This window comes from Dipodomys ordii, unplaced genomic scaffold, assembly GCF_000151885.1.
Source record: "Dipodomys ordii isolate 6190 unplaced genomic scaffold, Dord_2.0 Scaffold35, whole genome shotgun sequence".
NCBI classification, from domain to species: Eukaryota; Metazoa; Chordata; class Mammalia; order Rodentia; family Heteromyidae; genus Dipodomys; species Dipodomys ordii.
Genome location: NW_012267251.1, coordinates 3,130,897 through 3,150,668, shown reverse-complemented (window position 1 = coordinate 3,150,668; position 19,772 = coordinate 3,130,897). Strand labels below are relative to the sequence as shown.

The following is a 19,772-nucleotide window of genomic DNA, read 5'->3' as shown; positions in this document are numbered from 1 at the left end:
ATTTCCAAGGAATTCTACAAAACTAATACCAACAACCAAAGAAAGACTACTTACTAACTATGCAAGCAGGGTACTTGTTAGTATGTTACATATAGTACTTCATATAATCTTCATAGAAACATTAGGAGACAAGCAAGACTCCCCCAAGAAGTTAAAGCAAAGCTGGTAAAAAAAGAGATTTGATGGGGTAGAGGGGGAAGGGTGCTGGGAAGGTGGCTCAGTGGTAGAGCGCTTGCCTTATATGCCTGAGGCCCTGGGTTCGATTCCTCAGCACCACATAAGCAAAAAGAAAAAAGCCAAAAGTGGCGTTGTGGCTCAAGTGGTAGAGCACCAGCATTGAGCTGAAGAGCTGAGGGACAGCGCCCAGGCCAAGAGTTCAGGGCCCCACGACCAGACCCCGCCCCCCCCCCAAAAAGACATTTGAGGGAAGACATTTCAAAGATCATGTTGTTAACCATTCCACTGTTCTACGTAATATCTCACAGGTGATGCTCCAAGATGGTCTGCAAAGCTAATAAGCACATGGCCTACTCCTCTATTCTCCTGTTCTCTGCTCCTTCTTCATTCTTTGCCAAGGACCTCCAAGTCTCATAGCTATTCGCACACTAGACTATGGCTCTAGATGTTAGGTACAAAGAAAGAAAAGGAGGGAACGTGCAATTTCCTAATACTTTTTTTTTTTTGATCCAGTCGTGGGGCCTGGACGCCTGGGTGCTGTCCCTCAGCTCTTCAGCTCAAGGCTAGCGCTCTACCACTTGAGCCACAGCACCACTTCTGGCTTTTTTCTTTTTGCTTATGTGGTGCTGAGGAATCGAACCCAGGGCGCCTCATGCATACAAGGCAAGTGCTCTACCACTGAGCCATCTACCCAACCCACTAGTACTTTTCTCTAGTAGTTGAGGAGTGGTACCACAATCACTGAAAAATAATGACCGTTATCTCTTGCTCCTTTTGGCTCTGACATGCATCTGTAAATAGCTGGTAGTACTTGGAAAAGTATAAAAGGTGCTCCTTTTGAAGTACTATGGGTAGTTTCTTTTTCATAGACAAAACTAACAGTGCATTTGCCCACTACACTATTCAATCAGTTATTATTTGTGGTAAAATGGCTTCTTTTCCCTTTACCATACAAATGGCTGAAACAGTACTGAAGCTAAAGTACCCACCTGCCTCCACGTATTTACTACTCTATTTAAATTTCAAACTAGGGCTGGGAAGGTGGCTCAGTGGTAGAGCGCTTGCCTTGCATGCATGAGGCCCTGGGTTCGAATCCCCAGTACCACATAAGCAAAAAGAAAAAAGCCAGAAGTGGCGCTGTGGCTCAAGTGGTAGAGCGCTAGCCTTGAGCTGAAGAGCTGAGGGACAGCGCCCAGGCCCAGAGTTCAGGCCCCATGACCAGACCCAAAAAATAAATAAATAAATAAATTTCAAACTAAATTTCACAGGTTTGGCATTTGAACCTAACTTTAGGATACTTAATAGAATCCTAAACCCTAAAAAGAGAAAATACCAATAACCAATAGGATTATAGACTAGTAAACAGAAAGCTGTAACAAAATATGTAAAAACGTATGCTTCCATAACATGTAAAATAATGCTGTCATAAATGAATTTTAAAGACTGGGGGTGTGGCTCAGTGGTAGATCATGTGACTCGAAAAGCCCTGAGTTCAAACTCCCAGTACTGGCCCACAAAAAAGAAACTAAAAATAAATTTCTGCAGGAGTTGTAGTATTAATGGCAAGACCACAAGAGTCAATGGGTTCCAGAACCCTGCTTTTGTCTGAACAGTACCTCCAGTCTGTGTGTGTCTGTGCCGGTCTTGGGGCTTGAACTCACGGCCTGGGTTCAGTGCCTGAGCTTTTTGCTCAAGGCTAGTGCTCTACCACTTTAGCTACAGCTCCACTTATGGCTTTTTGGTGACTAACTGGAGATAGATGTCTCACAACTTTCCTACTCAGGCTGGCTTTGAACCACAATCCTCAAATCTCAGCCTTCTAAAGAGCTAGGTTTACAGGCATGAACCACCAGCCAGTGCCCAGCCACCAACTGTTTTTTATACTTTGAATTAAGTCAGGCCAAATGAATGCTCATTTTTAAAAAATGGAAAAGTGGCAACTACATCAATGATTCTTTCTTTTTTTGTTTTTTTGCCAGTCACGGTGCCTGAACCTCTGCTCTTCAGCTCAAGACTAGCGCTCTACCACTTGAGCCACAGCACCACTTCCAGCTTTTTCTACTTATGGGGTGCTGAGGAATCAAACCCAGGACCTCATGCATGCAAGGCAAGCCCTCTACCACTGAGCCACCTTCCTAGCCCCCATCAATGATTCTTGAACTGAAATAACTATGACCACAGAAAGAAAAACATTTGCTTATTATGGAAGAGTTAATAGGCTCTACTAACTTGGTGAACTGAAAAAACTCAGAAAATCAGTCAAAAATAAAATTAAGATAACAAACCACGTAAGAACCTACTACACTATATGGGAACAACCTAATCCACAACAGTAGCATGTTAAAAAATAAGAAATAACAAGAAAGTGGAGAATTCAATAGGTCAAATTAAACTTTTATTAAGAGAATTTTGTGAAACCTCTTATAATACAGATAGACAGGTAACAAAAACACTACTACAAAGGAAAATATCACTTCACGTGTTTGGTTCACAACATATTTAACTATTCTATGGAAAAGTTATATGATGTGGGATTAATATAAATGTTACCAAATCCTTTTTTCTTTTCATTAGGGCTAGAGATGGACGCCAGGGCCTTGCACAGGTAGACTCGCACTCTGCCACTGAGCCACATATCAAGAGCTCTAAGAAAATCTGGTAGACGACATAAGATTCTACTTTAAAGCAACAATGATTCTGATGTGAACAGGCACAAGAATCAGGCAGCCAATAAGAAAATTAGGGATGGGGCTGGGAAGGTAGCTCAGCGGTAGAGTGCATGCCTTGCAAGCATGAGGCCCTGGGTTCGATTCCTCAGCACCACATAAACAGAAAAAGCAGGAAGTGGCGCTGTGGCTCCAGTGGTAGAGCACTAGCCTTGAGCTGAAGAGCTGATAGTGCCCAGACCCAGAGTTCAGGCCCCATGACCGCCAAAAAAAAAAGAAAAGAAAATTAGGGATTGGGGCATGGTTTCAATGATAGAGCACCTGTCTAGCAAGTATGAAACTCTGAGTTCAAACCTTGGAACCAAAAGAGATCCCTTTTTGTTGTTGTTATTGTTGTCAGTCATGGGTCCTGAATTCAGGGCCTAAGAGGTGTTCTTAAGCATTTTTGCTCAGGGCTAGTGTTGTACCACTTTGAGCCACAACTCTACTTACAGTTTTCTGGTGGTTAATTGGAGCTAAGATCTCTGACAGCCGGGCGCCGGTGGCTCATGCCTGTAATCCTAGCTACTCAGGAGGCTGAGATCTGAGAATCGCAGTTCAAAGCCAGCCCGGGCAGGAAAGACTGTGAAACTCCTATCTCCAATAAACCACTAGAAAACCGGGAGTGGCGCTGCAGCTCAAGTGGTAGAGCACTCGCCTTGAGCTGAAGAGCTGAGGGACAGCGCCCAGGCCCAGAGTTCAAGTCCCATGACCAACAAAAAAAAAAAAAAAAAAGTCTCTGAGACATTCCTGTCTAGGGTGGCTTTGAAATGCGATCATCAGATCTCAGCCTCCTGAATAACTAGGATTACAGACATGAGCCCTAGTTAGCCCAAGTAAGATCCCAATATTTATCAGCACAATTTAGAAGTTAATAGATTACTCAGTACCTGGCTAGTGGAAGGAGTTTAGTGTTTAGGGATTCTTGTTAAATTCTCACATGTAAATTGTAGTTGAAATAAATGGAGGAAGGAAGATGGAAGTGGTGCTAGCAATCAAGATGCACTGTACGCATAAACTGACATGCTGAACTGAAACACTTTCGTACAACTACGTGAATTTTAAAAGAGGAAAATATGATTGAACATTTAAAAAATAGATCATTATGGGCAAGATAGGAAGATTTTTCTCAAATAATGTTTTTAAACAGGAAGAGGTACAAAGGTAAATTTTACCTAATAACAAGATAAAGAATCCCACTCTGATCTCCTGAAAGAAAAAAAAAATCAGAAAAAATAATGAACTATTCATAGTTCCTATTCTACAATCACAACCACATATACCCAGAAAATAAATAATGGTTATTTTATTTTTTACATTTTGTGTATTTTTTTCATGACAAAGTCACTAACAAGCCAATGAACATCCTATCAGTTCATCTATATCTTACATAATATATTCACTGCTCAATAAATCTGTAATTTTATCAAATGTCAAATAAATTTAAAGTACTATATTTATACTGTATAGAACTAAAAAGCAATAATCAAAATCCTAATAGTTACAGGAATAGAAAATCTTTTTTGTGTACAGGTCCTAGGGCTTAATAGGAAGCACATGCTGTCCCTGAGCTTTTCTGCTCAAGGCTAGCACTCTACCACCTGAGCCACAGCTTCTCTTAGGGCTTTTTGTGGGAAGAGGGGGGATGGTAATTAGACATGAGAGTCTTGAGACTTTCCTGCCCCAGCTGGCTTTGAACTGTGAATCTCAGATCTCAGCCTCCCGAGTGGCTAGGATTGTAGGAGGAAGCCCTGGCACGCAGCTCAGATTATAAAGTGTTTAAAGTAAACACGTCAGTCACTTTTCCAACATTTCCAAGTGCCCACTATTTGCCAGACACTGACATTATGGTGGCAGTCAGATAAAACATGGTGTCTATTAATGGCGTCTAAAATGTGGTGAAATCTGCATAACTGAACAGCCATATGAAAAAATAAATGTTGGCTTAACCATCCATGAGAATAATTTCCAAATGGATCAAAGATGCAAATGTAAGTAACAAGACAAACTTGAAGTTGGGGAGGGAAGCAAATCCCTTATAATTTGGGAAAAGTTCCTAACTTTACAAAACCAAAAAACAAATATTCATAAATATGATTAAATAAAAATTTGGAAAGATCATTTCTATAGCAATTAAAATATCAGACGTCCAACGGGAAACCAGGTAAGGATACCTGGCGATCGTTAAAGTCTTATAGTCCCAAATATCAAACGTGAGATGGAGATGGGCAAAAAATACTAAGGAGTTCACAGAAGAACAGCATCTCCCCTACACCAAGGGCAAGCTTGGTCATCGACGAGTGTGAACAGAAACTCCGTAGAGAAACCCCTCATTACCTATGCATTCAGCACAAATTTCAGACTGGCATATTGGCCTGCCAGATCTCTGGGGAAAAGAAGTGCTCAGGGGCACTGGAGAATGCCAAAGGTAATGACGTGCCACCCACAGTGCTCTGAGCAATGGCTGTGTAACGAAGGGAAGTCAGATACTTTCATATGGTATTAAACTAGCTACAAATATACAAAATATTACATAGATGCTCATACTTTACAATTTGCCATTTATTTTATTTGCCACTAGATCTTACGATGCGTTAGTAAAGCACAAATTACCCTGTCATAATTGCCTATGCTTAAGATTTTGATAAACATAAATTGGTTTCCCTTGTCTTCTGCACTCTACTCATTAAAGGCAGCATTCAGTCAGGTACTATCGGCTCTTCAGAGGGCTGAGATCTGAAGATGATGGGTAGGAGCCAGCTCAGGTAGGAAAGTCCAGGCCAGGCCTGGGGCTTGAACTCAAGGCCTGGACACTGTTCCTGAGCTTTTGTGCCCAAGGTTAGCATACTCTACCACTTGACCTACAGCTTCACTTCTGGCTTTTTGAGGGTTTAACCGGAAATAAGAATCTCAAGGACTTTCCTGCCTAAGCGGCTTCAATCCACAATCCTCAGATTTCAGCCTCCTGAGTAGCTAGAAATACAAACATGAGGCACCAGTGCTTGGTTTGCATTATGTGTTTTAAAGTCAAATAAGGTCATTCCCTAAGACCTGACAATGAATCAAGTAAAATATGGTGATGTGTTATTCCTAAAACTGAACTGGCAATTTACGTAACTAAAGAAATACATTCTAACTGGGAAGGTATCAGTCAGACCGAGCCCCAAGGAACAGAAGTCCTAATGGCAAATGATGATAGAACCTGTCCAAACAGGGCACACTCACACTCTCAGATAATTAAACATTTGAAGGATACAATTATTCTGTGCTTGTTATGCAGCTGTAATACAACTTCCAGTATCCGCTCTTTACACAAAAAATGTAGGTATGCTAGACAGAAGGTGTGACCATCAGATCTTTGGCCACTGTACTTTTTATGAATTAATAAATCAGCATTTCGGACAGTAGAAACAGCTCAAATTAAGAGTACCTGCCCAGTAAGCTCAAACTCAAGGCAATTTAAAAAAAAAAGAAAGAAAGAAATCAATCAGCATTTGCTGTCAGATGCAAGACTGATGAACTTGATTAAAAGGAATCAACTCAAACTGTATACCGACATTACCTTTTCTCCAGCCTTTCTCTCCACCCTCTGAAGTAACTTGGGATGCAAGCAGCCCACCTTCCCCAGCATCACAAGCTTCTGCCTCCTACTCATCACCCATTCTCTGATGGGCTACTATCAACGGTGAAATCTATTCAGCACCCGACAATGCAACTACTGACTAGTCCTCAGTGATTTATAATAAGTTTCCCACAAAAAATGCAAGTATAATATCTATTTCTAATATGACACAATTAGAAGTATGTTTTTTACAGCCCACTATACTGTGATCTTTATATGCTGGTACTCAGAGAACATTTCAAAATACTAATACGTTTTCAAAGTTATCAATAATTCACATATGAATTATTGTGTGTATATATAATTATGTGTGTATATATGTATATACACAAAAAACATTAATCTCCCCAACACTGACATCTATCAGTTGGTTTGAAGCCATCAGATACTTTACCATTTAACCCAAATAAAGAAAAACTATTTCCCAATATCTATTTAAACAATCAAGTTTTATCTTTTTCCTCTGCAGTGCTGAGGATTAAACTCATGGCCTTGCACATGCTAAACAAACTTCTCTTCCACCAATTTTAAGTAACTATGTTCTTATAGTTTCTTTTCCTATTATTAAGTTAAAGTAGCTTTTTATAGTTTAAAAAATACACATAAGGGGCTGGGAAGGTGGCTCAGTGGTAGAGCGCTTGCCTTGCATGCTCGAGGCCCTGGGTTCGATTCCTCAGCACCACATAAGAAAAAAGAAAAAAGCCGGAAGTGGCACTGTGGCTCAAGTGGTAGAGCGCTAGCCTTGAGCTGAAGAGCTGAGGGACAGCGCCCAGGCCCAGAGTTCAGGCCCCATGACTGGACCCAAAAAAAAAAAAAATACATATAAGCCGGGCACCAGTGGCTCACATCTGTAATCCTAGCTACTCAGGAGGCTGAGATCTGAGGATGGAGGTTCAAAGCCAGCCCGAGAAGGAAAGTTCATTATCTCCAATAAAACGCTAGAAAACCAGAAGTGATGCTGTGGCTCAAGTGGTAGAGCACTCGCCTTGAGCTGAAGAGCCCAAGGACAGGGCCCAAGCCTAGAGTTCAAGCCCCACGAACAACCAAAAAAAAAAAAAATACATATACCAAAGTTCATGATGAATTACAATGTATTATAAATTTATTACCAAAATTATAAATTTATTACCATATTCCTAAGGACACTGTAACATTGTTGAAAATACAATTAACATCAGAAATTGAATTTGGAAAAATTTGCTTTCACAAAGAAAAAGAAGCCTGTAAACCCAAGAACTAGGAAGTAGTAGATCAAGAAGACTGCAGTAGTTCCAAGCTGGCCCCAGAATATATCAAGAACAACAAACAAGCTGGGTAGGGTGGTTAGCACCAGTAATACCAAGTGTAGATGAGGCCATAGATAGAAAGACTGCAGTCCAAGGCCAAACCTGGGCATAGAAAATACATAATATCCTATCCCAAAAAAACTAAAACCATCCCCACTAAAAAAGAAAGTAAAAAGGCTACCTATAAAGTATAAGTTAAAGCTGGGCACTGGTGGCTCACAATTTTAATCCTGCTACTCAGGAGGCTAGATCTGAGAATAGTGGTTCAAAGCCAGCCCAGGCAGGAAAGCCCATGAGACTCTTATCTCCAATAAATTACCTGAAAACCAGAAGTGGTGCTGTGGCTCAAGTGGTAGGGCGCTCGCTTTGAGCTGAAGAGCTCGGGGACAGTGCCCAGGCCCAGAGTCCAAGCCCCACGACCAACAAAAATAAATAAATAAATAAGTAAATAAAACTGCAGGAAATTTTAAACCTCTATCTAAAAAAATACTAAACTTAAGTAAATGTTTAAATGATTAACAGTGTCCGTAATTCACAATCTGACTTTAAAAAGACTAAACCAATTCTTAATTTATAAATTTCAAAGTAAGCCTACATTTTACATGTTGTAAAACTTTTAATGCAAAGACACAATGACACACTATAAAATACAAACACCACTATTCTGTGGCAAGTCTTCTGTCACAAATTTTTTTAAATTTTAAATTATTTCCAATTCTAAGTATTTCAAATGAATGTCTTCAATTTATTCACAGCAAAGCACCATTCCAAATTTTCAAATAAAAACTTGTTTCTAATAGATTCCTAATAGACCAAAACCAGAAGTTTAAAAACAAGTATTTAAAATAAACATGGGAACAATCACTCACAGAGGAACATGAGAAGCAGGAAAGACAAGAAGAACAACACTAAAAGAAACATCCATCAAGAAAAAGACCTGGAAAAGAAACCAAAACTTAGAATTAAAGATCAAGTGAGGCTTGGTAGGACGGGGGAGGGGAGGAGGGAGGAGACCTAATTAGATAACCCCAAAAATATTAAGACAAAAGTACTAACACAAAATGAAAATAATAATTCGAATGTAAGAACTACATAAAAGCTCACTGAAGATGAAAGATGAAGATCTAGAAATTGATAAAAACAAACTAAAGCACAGCCTTTAGGAGTCACTGCAAAGTATCAAGGACATATATATATCTAAACACAAAAATATAGCATGCCACTAAATATACTTGGATTTCTCTTATGAACAAGAGTTTATAATCTTCCATCATGAAATTTTTTAAAATACAAAGATTCATATCTATTTTTCAAGATAATAAAGGTAAACATTTAATTTTAAAATTCTGTTAAATAATAGCAATAGTCTAAAAGTAGGTGGAAATTGGAATTTTAATGTGATGAAATATGCTTAATACAAATATTAATATTATTAAAACTAAATGAAACAAATTTGTATCAATGCAGGAAAACAAAAGAAACTGCTGAACTGTCAAGGGAGACTTATCATAAAAGAAAATTAGCAGGGTGCCAGTGGCTCACATCTGTAATCCTAGCTACTCAGGAGGCTGAGATCTCAGCATCAAGGTTAAGAGGCCAGCTAGGGCAGAAAAGTCCCCGAGACTCTTATCTACAATTACCACCAACAAAACAAAACCAGAAGTGGAGCTGTGGCTCAAATGGAAGAGCACTGGCTTTGAGCAAAAAAGCTCAGGGACAACACTCAGGACTAGCACAAAACAAAAAATAGAAGAAAACCAAAATTTGCTCTTGTGCCTCTGTATATCACCTTTATCATGAAAATTTTAAAAAGTAAAAAAGATTCATATGGAACTATACACTAACAAATTAACATGACATAAATATATACAGATTCAAATTTCATAGTATATATTTTATCATGTCATTACTAAAATATCATTTTCTATTTCATAGTGAATAATATTAAAATATCCTCAGTCAAGCTAATGTCAAATTGATAATTACAACTTATCAATTGGTTTCCGATTATTCCTACCATATGTGGTGACAATAACTTTGTGTATTTTACAAGTAATCTCAAGTATCCTGTCATTAATCCCATGATAACTGGCAGATTGTAAAGTTTATACTACACATATTACTAAAATCACTACAACCTAGAACTAGGTTTTGTTAAACCATTTTTTAATGAAATACACAGCTAAATTAAATGAAATTTGATTGTATAACATGTAAAAAGTACCAAGCATGCATGTACATGGGACACATAACATACTCCAAAAAAACCAACCAGGTTTTAAAATTACTCCAGAGTTTGTTACAATACTCACTATACCAGTCTAAATATAAATCATAGAAAAGTAGTATTTCCACACACAATTTCATGACAATGATCAAAATTCTAAATACTGATGCCCTTTTAGACTCTTCCTGTATATATAGGCCCTAATGGGAGATGGAAAAGGAGCTGTCTTATCAACTTCTTTACAGCTGTCTTCTCTTAAAGACATATAACTTTGTATGTCACTGTATTTTGGGGGGGGGGGATCCGGTCATGGGGCCTGAACTCTGGGCCTGGGCGCTGTCCCTCAGCTCTTCAGCTCAAGGCTAGCACTCTACCACTTGAGCCACAGCACTACTTCTGGCTTTTTTCTTTTTGCTTATGTGGTGCTGAGGAATTGAACCCAGGGCTTCATGCATATAAGGCAATTAACTCTACCACTGAGCCACCTTCCCAGCCCCATGACAGTGTATTATTAAACAAGCAACAATAAATGTGCTATGAAGCTACTGCCAATATTTACAGGTACATCACATTCATTTAGAATGATAATTATAATCATAAATTCATAAGGCAGTCATCACTTGTTGATTCCTGCTTATGTTAAGCACTTTTCCACATTTTCTCCTCTATTTTTATTATAAATTATACAGAATGACTAGTAAGGCTGGGATTCAGAACCAACACTGAGTTCAAAGCTTTACATCTTTAGTGATTCAAACTGATTGACTTCTCTGTAATAAGCTGGCATTGCCAGGGATTTCTTTTTTTTCTTTTTTGCCAGTCCTGGGGCCTGAACTCTGGGCCTGGGCGCTGTCCCTCAGCTCTTCAGCTCAAGGCTAGCACTCTACCACTTGAGCCACAGCGCCACTTCCGGCTTTTTTCTTATGTGGTGCTGGGAATCAAACCCAGGGCCTCAGGCATGCAAGGCAAGCGCTCTACCACTGAGTCACCTTCCCAGTTCCTTAATCAGGGATTTCAAACTCATATCTATGAAGGGAGCATGAATAAATCAAGGGTAGATAAAAAGAAATAAAGGGGTAAGGTCTCTGGCAATCTAAAGAAACAAGAGCAGGTCACTGCTCAGATGAAAAAGTGGCCATGGCTACAGGAGGCTGTACCCATCATACACTCACACTAGATAGCTTCTACAAAGACTAGAAATTCAGACTGCCTTTTTTTTGGGGGGGGTCAGTTGTGGGGCCTGAACTCTGGGCCTAGGTACTGTCCCACAGCTCTTCAGCTGTAGACCAGCACTCTACCACCTGAGCCTCAGCCCCACTTCTGGCTTTTTCTGCTTATGTGGTACTGAGGAATAGAACCCAGGGGCTCATGCATGCAAGGCAAGCACTCTACCACTGAACCAACTTCCCAGCCACTCAGACTGCTTTTTAAATGCTTGTAAATTGCATGAAATTTTAAGTGAGAATGACCAGGCATAAAATATGACTCCAAAAATATGTTCACTAATACACATGGGACAACACACTGACATCTAACTCTGCATCTAATGCTGCATCTAACTCTGAAGAAAAACTATGCTACAGCTTTGCTTAAAAATCTGTAACATCGCCAGGCGCTGGTGGCTCACGCCTGTAATCCTAGCTACTCAGGAGGCTGAGATCTGAGGATCGTGGTTCAAAGCCAGCCCGGGCAGGAAAGACTGTGAGACTCCTATCTCCAATAAACCACCAGAAAACCGGAAGTGGCGCTGTAGCTCAAGTAGTAGAGCGCTCGCCTTGAGCTGAAGAGCAGAGGGACAGCGCCCAGGCCCAGAGTTCAAGCCCCACGACCGACAAAAAAAAAAATCTGTACCATCTAAGTGTCTTCTTTCAAATCTTCCCAGGTGCCACACGCCTGCTGCAATCTCAGCTTTTAATCTTGCTGTCTGCTAATCCTTAAACAGTTTTCCTGTATCTTCACCAAGTCAACCCCTATGTAAATTACAGATCTTCCTTCAAATATTACTTCATTAATGATGTGTGATGATTCTTGCAACAAATCCCCCATTTCAGGCTCTCAGGGCACAATGTCTCCCCTCAATCACAATTTCATTTTCAAGTCACCACTGATGTACCTATCTACTCTCCACTAGACCACAAGGAAACCCCATAGGACACGTCTGCTTTTATTCATCTCTGCTGTCCCAAATCCCAGGAGAGTGAGTGGTATAGGGCAGCTATTTTACAAGTGTCTGTAGAAGGAAGAGAGGATGGAAGAAAAGTCAGACAGAACATTACTGTTACTATAGTTCTATAGTACTTCCACAACACAACACAATACAACCTGCAGAACTGAACAACAAATTCTCAACAAACAAGGGAGAAGAAAGGAAGCCTGATGATAAGAAGCTGACTAGTGTATGTGCTCCTGCTTTAAAGACTACAACTTAGGGCCAGATGCCAGTGGCTCAGACTATAATCTAGCTACTGAGGAGGCTGAGATCTGAGAGTTACAGTTCAAAGCCAGTCTTATCTCCAATTAACCATCAAAAAAGCCAAAGTGGAGTTGTGGCAAGTGGTAGATCATTAGCTTTGAACACAAAAGCTCAGAGGCAGTGCTCTAGCCCTAAATTCAAGCCCCAGGACTTGCCCACTGCATGTGCAAGCCGACCCCTTACACCCCTTGTTACCTCCCCACACACACCCACACAAGACAAGGGACAGCGCTTTAACCCTGAGTTCAGACAAAAAAAGGAAAAACAAAAAACAAGTAACATATTTTGGGGAAAACTATCAACCAAGAAAGGCTCTCCAGAGCTGGAGGTTTGACTCAGTTGGTAGAGCACTAGCCAAAAAGTAAAAGCAACAGGTACTGGGTTCTTTGAGTTCTGTTCTTAGGCAGAAGGGAGGGAGGGAGGGAAGGAGGGAGGGAGGAAGAGGGAGGGAAGGAAAAGGAAAAAGGAAAAGGGAAGCTCTTCAGTAACCACAATTGTACAACTTGTTCCTCTGGAAGTTTACTGTAAAATACAGTTCATATTTCTTCGTTAAAAATTAAAATAAAAAAATAAAGTTAACCAGATGCCAGGTAAGACAATATATGCTCATAGGCCCAGCTAGTTGGGAAGCTAAGACAGGAGACTCTCTGGAATCCAGTAGTTCAAGGCCACCCTGGACACACAGTAAAGATTGTATCTTAGAGAAAAAGTCAACCATATTAAACTGCAGAAACCTGTAACTTTAAACAGACCTAGAGCTGGGCACTGGTGGTTCACATCTGTAATCCTAGCTATTCAGGAGGCTTTGATTTGAAGACTGAAAGCAGGAAAGTCTGTGAGATTCTTATCTCCAATTAACCACCAGAAAACCAGAAGTAGAGCTGTGACTCAAAATGGTAGACTACTAGCTGAAAGGGCTCAGGGATGGTGTCCAGGCCCTGAGTTCAAGCCCCAGGACATAGAAAAATAAAAATAATTAGAATTCTATTCTTATAGGGAATTTCAATAAATTACTACTTTTATATTAGAACAATACCTTGCCTAGGTGTTTTCATAACAAATTTGTTACTTTTGTTTTCATAATAAATTATAGTAACGTATGACTTTTTATTAAATTTAGTTACTAAAATAGTGATATAAAAACTGTCAATTTACTAATTTAGTCTTGCATCTGACTTTTGCATCTTATAGGTTAACCCTGATACAGAATATTCCAAACCTCATAAAGTTTGTATATCAACGAAGTATATAACTCTGAAGGACAATAGCAAAACCAATTAAGCAGTGTTTAAAGCCATAAAGCCTTTTAATAAGCATTTAACAGCTCTGTGTGTCTGCTTAGACACTGTGAGACATGGTCTCCCTGTGTAGCTGGCCTAGAACATACATTGTTCCTGTCTTTGCCTTTGTAGTACTAAGACACTAGTCATGTACCAACACACCCAGCAGCACAGCTGCTGTAACCAGAGATAAAGGGAGAATTGGGCAAAACACACAGTCACAACCAAGCAAAGAAGGGGAGAAAATAGCTTACGTTTGAGGTATAACTAAAAAGAAACAATTACCTAAAAATCTCAATTTCTAAGTTAATGAAAAGAATAGCGTGGGGTCAAGGGAAGAAAGTAAACAAATGAAGAAGGGGAGAATGCAGTCAAGAATTCAATGTATAGGGCTGGGAAGGTGGCTCAGTGGTAGAGTGCTTGCCTTGCATACATGAGGCCCTGGGTTCAATTCCTCAGTACCACATAAGCAGAAAAAAAAGCCGGAAGTGGTGTTATGGTTCAAGTGGTAGAGCGCTAGCCTTGAGATGAAGAGCTGAGGGACAGCACCCAGGCCCAGAGTTCAGGCCCCACGACTGGACCAAAAAAAAAAAAAAAAAAGAATTCAAGGTATACGGGCTGGGAAGGTGGCTCAGGGGTAGAGTGCTTGCCTTGCATGCATGAGGCCCACATAAGCAAAAAGAAAAAAGCCGGAAGTAGTGTTGTGGCTCAAGTGGTAGAGTGCTAGCCTTGAGCTGAAGAGCTGAGGGACAGCGCCCAGGCCCAGAGTTCAGGCCCCACAACCAGACTGCCCCCCCCAATAAGAATTCAATGTATATATCCTACAAAATTAAGAAATAATAATAGCAATTTGATCGTTTTCATGATTATTCTTTAAAATCCTACAGCATAAATTTGTTTAGATTCACCTCTTTTGAATATACTTAATAAGGACTCTGGACAGGAAACATAATGGTTATCATTCTCATACCTTGAGTCTTAGAAAAATTGTTCTGTTTCAAGTATCCCTTCTAAAAAGTATCATTGCTTTTACTCTTTGCATAGAAGCTCATATCATGAAATAAATTTCATGGCTCGCTTAGACATATATATAAAAGTAAAACAACAACAACAGTAATAAGGAAAAAGTAACTTTGATGGCTAATGATAATAATTTCAGTTCCCCAGTGACTCAACTGGGGAATAATCAGAAGCAAGGCTGTTGTCCTCAGGAAAACACCCATAACAGAATCGGGTAAGAAGTGAACTATTATAGCCATGCGCTGCAGCCCTCAGTGAGGGTAAGAACATGGGAGTCTCAGGACGTGCGCACTGACTCGCTCACTGCTTTTGCCCTCCATCGCAAATCTGAAACCAGAGGCCCTGGCCATCATGCTTTCATCTACTGGCCTTCAACCGTACCCCATTTTATTATAAAGAATGCTCTTCTGCCTGGACTCTGCTCCTCAGTCACCTGCTAGAGAGGCTCTCACTACCCTCCTTTAAAGAAGGGAGCATAGGGGATGGGAAGGGGAAACAAAGGAGGAGGCAACAATGCTTGATAATAAATGTACTCATTACCTTGCCCATTTAATTGTAACACCTCTGAACGGTATTTTCAAAATTTAAAAAAAAAAGAAGAAAAAGAAGTTCACCCACAACTAAGCAGCATTCGATAAGCACTTGTTGAATTAGTTACTTTCAGTAATAAAAAAAAAACAAATCTGATGACAATTTAAAAACAAGTATGCATATCAACAAAACATCTGATACTCAATCTCAATTTGAAGTCTATAGAAAGAAAGAGAAGTTCTAACTTTTCAGTCAGATTTTACATTTATTTTGTCTGCTTCTGGAAATGAATGAGTAAAACATGGCAAACTCCAAATTGACATAAAAGTGTATCTTAATTCTGAGAAATCACAGCAAGTATATTATGATTCTCTGTCATACAGAGCCTGTGAAGATCTGGTGATTCACAAGCAAATACAAAAGTAATTTCACTACCACTAGGTTTTAAGTATACAGGCATCCTAATGCATAAACACTGTATTTTAAAGTATAAAACTTCTAAGAATAAATACACAAATGAAGGTAACAGAATTCCTGCTCTACAGCATCAAATCCTATCATTGACTAAATAAAAGTTAGCATTTAGAAATGAAACAATAAAAGAGAAGCCAGGTAGAGTCACAATTGTAGTTCCAGGTACTCATGAGGCTGAGAAAGCAGGGTCCCCTTGAGCCTGGACAACGCAGCGAGTGGGGATGAGGTAGTGGGGGGCACAGGGAGAAAGGGCCGTAAGAAAGGGGAGGGTGGGGGAAGGGGGGAGGAGCCCTTGTGGACATCAAGGGCAGGTTGTCAGGTGTGGGCTGTGTCAGCACTCCATCATCACTACTCTCTTTTTTGTCTTTTTTTTGTTGTTGGTGGTTGTGGGGCTTGAACACTGGGCTTGAGTGCTCTCCCTCAGCTCTTCAGCTCAAAGCAAGCACTCTATCGCTTGAGCCACAGCGCCACTTCCGATTTTCTGAGTGGTTTATTAGAAATAAGAGTCTGTCAGCCTTTTCTGCACAGGCTGGCTTTGAACCTTGATCCTCAGCTCTCAGCCTCCTGAGTAGCTAGGGCGATAGGCGTGAGCCACCAGCACCGGGCTACCACTGCACTCTTTCGAACTTTTTTGGGGTGCCAGTCCTGCGGTTTAAGCTCAGGACCTGGGTGCCATCCCTGAGATTCTTTTGCTCAAGGCTAGCAATCTAACACTTGAGCCACAACAACCCCTCCAGCTTTTTCTGCAGAATTTGCTGAAGAGTCTCACGGCCTTTTCTGCCTGGGCTGGCTCTGAACTACAATCCTCAGATCTCAGCCTTCCTGAGTACCTAGGATTACAGGAGTGAGCCACAGTGCCCAGTCACCCTAACTTTTTAAAAAGTGTAAGGTATTACATCCAAAAGAACAAGAGATACTGTAGCCAAGAACTCATCCCCAATGACTCTTAAAAGCTCCTGTGTGACCTTATAAACTCTAACCATACAGCACTGCACTAGTTACAAGCTAGTGAAAAGCCTTTTATTTACATAGTCAAGCTTGAAGAAAAAACAAGAAACAGAACAACCAGGAATCAAATAATAACCACACAATCCATCAGCACAACTAATCATTAAAAATACATGTCCTGAATAGGATATATTAGAAAACAAAGATTCTCTTCAACATCTGCTACTCACATAAAATGCCTGAAGCAAATGAGCTGTGTGGCTGGGATAACTTACCGTTACAGACTTCAGAGTCATGCCGTGGTAGGTACCCATGGTGTCGATTTTAAAGCCTTCCGTTTCTACAAACAAAAGGGGTTTGCTGTTAAGATTATTTATTTCTTGATAAAGAAATCTAAAGTTAGAGCTAGTAGCTCACAACTATAATCCTAGCGACCAAGAGGGCTGAGATTTGAGAAGTTCAATTCAATGCCAGCCCAGGCAGGAAAGCCCTTGAGAGTCTTTTTTTTTTTTTTGGCGGGGGTGGGGATCATCATGGGGCCTGAACTCTGGGCCTGGGCACTGTCCCTCAGCCCTTCAGCTCAAGGATAGCATTCTACCGCTTGAGCCACAGAGCCACTTCTGGCTTTTTCTGCTTATGTGGTGCTGAAGAATAGAAACCCAGGGCCTCATGCATGCATGGCAAGCACTCTACCACTGAGCCACCCTCATAGCCCGCTCCTTGAGTCTCCAATTAGGAACCAGAAGTGGTGCTGTGGCTCAAAGTGGTAGGTCGAATGCTAGCGTTCAGCAAAACAACTGAGGGATTAAAAAAATAAATAAATAAAGCCCTGAGTTCAAGCCCATGACCAACCAAAAAAAAAAAAAAAGAGAGAGAAGAAAAAGAAATCTAAACTTACCTAAAATTATATGTGAAAGTCAAATAGTATAACAAAGCTTTGAATCTACTCTATAAAATCTCTATAGAAGACAGCAGCCTCAAAAATATTCTATACACAACAAGCCTACTGGACAGAAACTGGGTAAAACTACCTCTCTATGCTCCAAAATAAGATTGAATACTCTGAAATCTCAAATTACTTACTAACAATAACCAATAATAGTACCACTAGAAGAATAAGAATAGTTCTTAAGTTATACAGAGTTGTCTCCCAAAGTTCCAACCGTGTTACTTAGTTTGTTATTCATACATGTCATTTATAGTTGTCATCACAGCCCCAGGACACTGCCGAGAATCCTTGATTGAAAAGGGCGATAGAGCAAATACTGAACACTTTGCAGGCCACAAATCTGTCACCATATCAAATTTTGCCATTATAATGCCAAAACAATATAAATAATATTTGCATGTACACATAGCAGGGTGGATATAGTCCATGAAAGGTTAGACCTGTTCCATGGGCTGCTTTATATGATTCATTCCATAAAGAAAAACTGCAGTGAAGAATGGATCATTATCTTCCATACAAATGAAGATAACAGGTTAAGACTTTATTCAGTAGATTAACATCAGTACAAAAAATTCACTGCACTAAGGCAACATAATCTTTACAGAATGTTAAATGCAGATTTCAGATTTCAATGCTGGAATCATGCAGAAAGGGCATGTTACTGCATTAGCCAGAACCCTACATAGAAATCACAAGGAATGCCTTCTCCTGTTTCAGGTCCACGGATGCTGCCCAAGTTCTCCATATATACATTTCTAATTGGAGATCATGACTTAATAAGTAGAATCTCCATCCTAAAATAAATTCCCAGGCAGAATTAATGTTGCCAGGTGCTGGTGGTTCATACCTATAATCCTAGCTACTCAGGAGGCTGAGATCTGAGAATCGTGGTTCAAAGCCAGCCCAGGCAGGAAAGTCTGTAAAACTCTTATATTCCATTAACCACCAGAAAACCAGAAGTGGCACTGTAGCTCAAGTGGCAGAGTGCTAGCCTTGAGCAAAAAGAGTTCAGTAACAACACCCAGGCCCTGAGTTCAAGTCCCACAACTCATACACACAGAGACACACACACAGAGAACCAGTGTTAGTAATAGCAAACATCTGTAGGTAGTTTCTTTCATATCAGACACCTTTTTAGGGATATCATCTTTATTAACAAGTTTACTTCCCAACAATAACCCTAAGAGATAAGTACTAATGCTATTAGAAATGTATTTATTTACATGAGAGAGACATAGACAGAACTGATAAAATACTAAAATTTCATACAATATAATGATCTGTGACACAAGCTATCTGCTTCTAGAATCCAAACTACAACCAAGAATTAATTTTTTTCTGTAAAGGGCCAGTTTGTATTTTTAAGCTTTGCCCACTATATGATCTGTCAAAACAACTTCAATTATGCTGTCACAGAACTAAAGATAATATACAAATGAATTAATAACATGGCTGTGTTCCAAAAAAAAATTCACAAAAGTATGAATTAAACTGATTCTTTCCAATTCTAAGTCTTAAATATCAGAACATACCGCTTTTGAGGTCAGCACAACCACAGTAAGAGGAAGGTAAAAGCAAGCAACTTGCCTTCTTTCCCTTTGAATCTTTCCTGGTCATATCTATTGTAGGCAGCTGGGATAGGCTGCTTAGTACGCAATGTGGGATCCTGTGGAAAAATAATGAGTTATGTTAATATTTAAAATACTACTTTAGTACTCACATTTAAAGCTGGCCCTAGGACTTGAACTCAAGGCTTGGGAGTTATTCTTGAGCTTCTGCTCAAGGCTAATACTCTACACTTGAGCCACAGCTCCACTTCCTAAATTTTTGGTGGTTCATTGGAAGTAAGTCTGGCTCTGATCTTAGCTTCCTAAGCAGCTAGGATTACAGGCATGAGCCACTAGTGCCTGGTGAAGTATTTATTTTCTGTGCTTCCTTTTTTTTACTATATAGCCAAGAAGACAAAAAACGATCAGGCCACATTTGATGACCAATAGTCATATTATTGCTGCTAAAAAGTACTGTCCTTATCAATAAACTTAAAACTTATAAAGCTTCAGAAATAAAATGATTACTAATT

General features: G+C 39.9%; 1 protein-coding gene across 1 annotated transcript in view; it reads right to left on the bottom strand.

Moving 5' to 3' along the window:
* Window positions 1–19,772, bottom strand: part of Cdc73 (cell division cycle 73) — a 92,192-nt gene that overhangs the window by 45,799 nt on the left and 26,621 nt on the right. The window contains exons 9-10 of the mRNA XM_013017291.1: window positions 19,280–19,358; window positions 17,019–17,083 (exon numbers count right to left, since the gene is read on the bottom strand). Coding sequence (XP_012872745.1) covers window positions 17,019–17,083; window positions 19,280–19,358 — 144 coding nt within the window. The remainder of the gene's footprint in view (window positions 1–17,018; window positions 17,084–19,279; window positions 19,359–19,772) is intronic.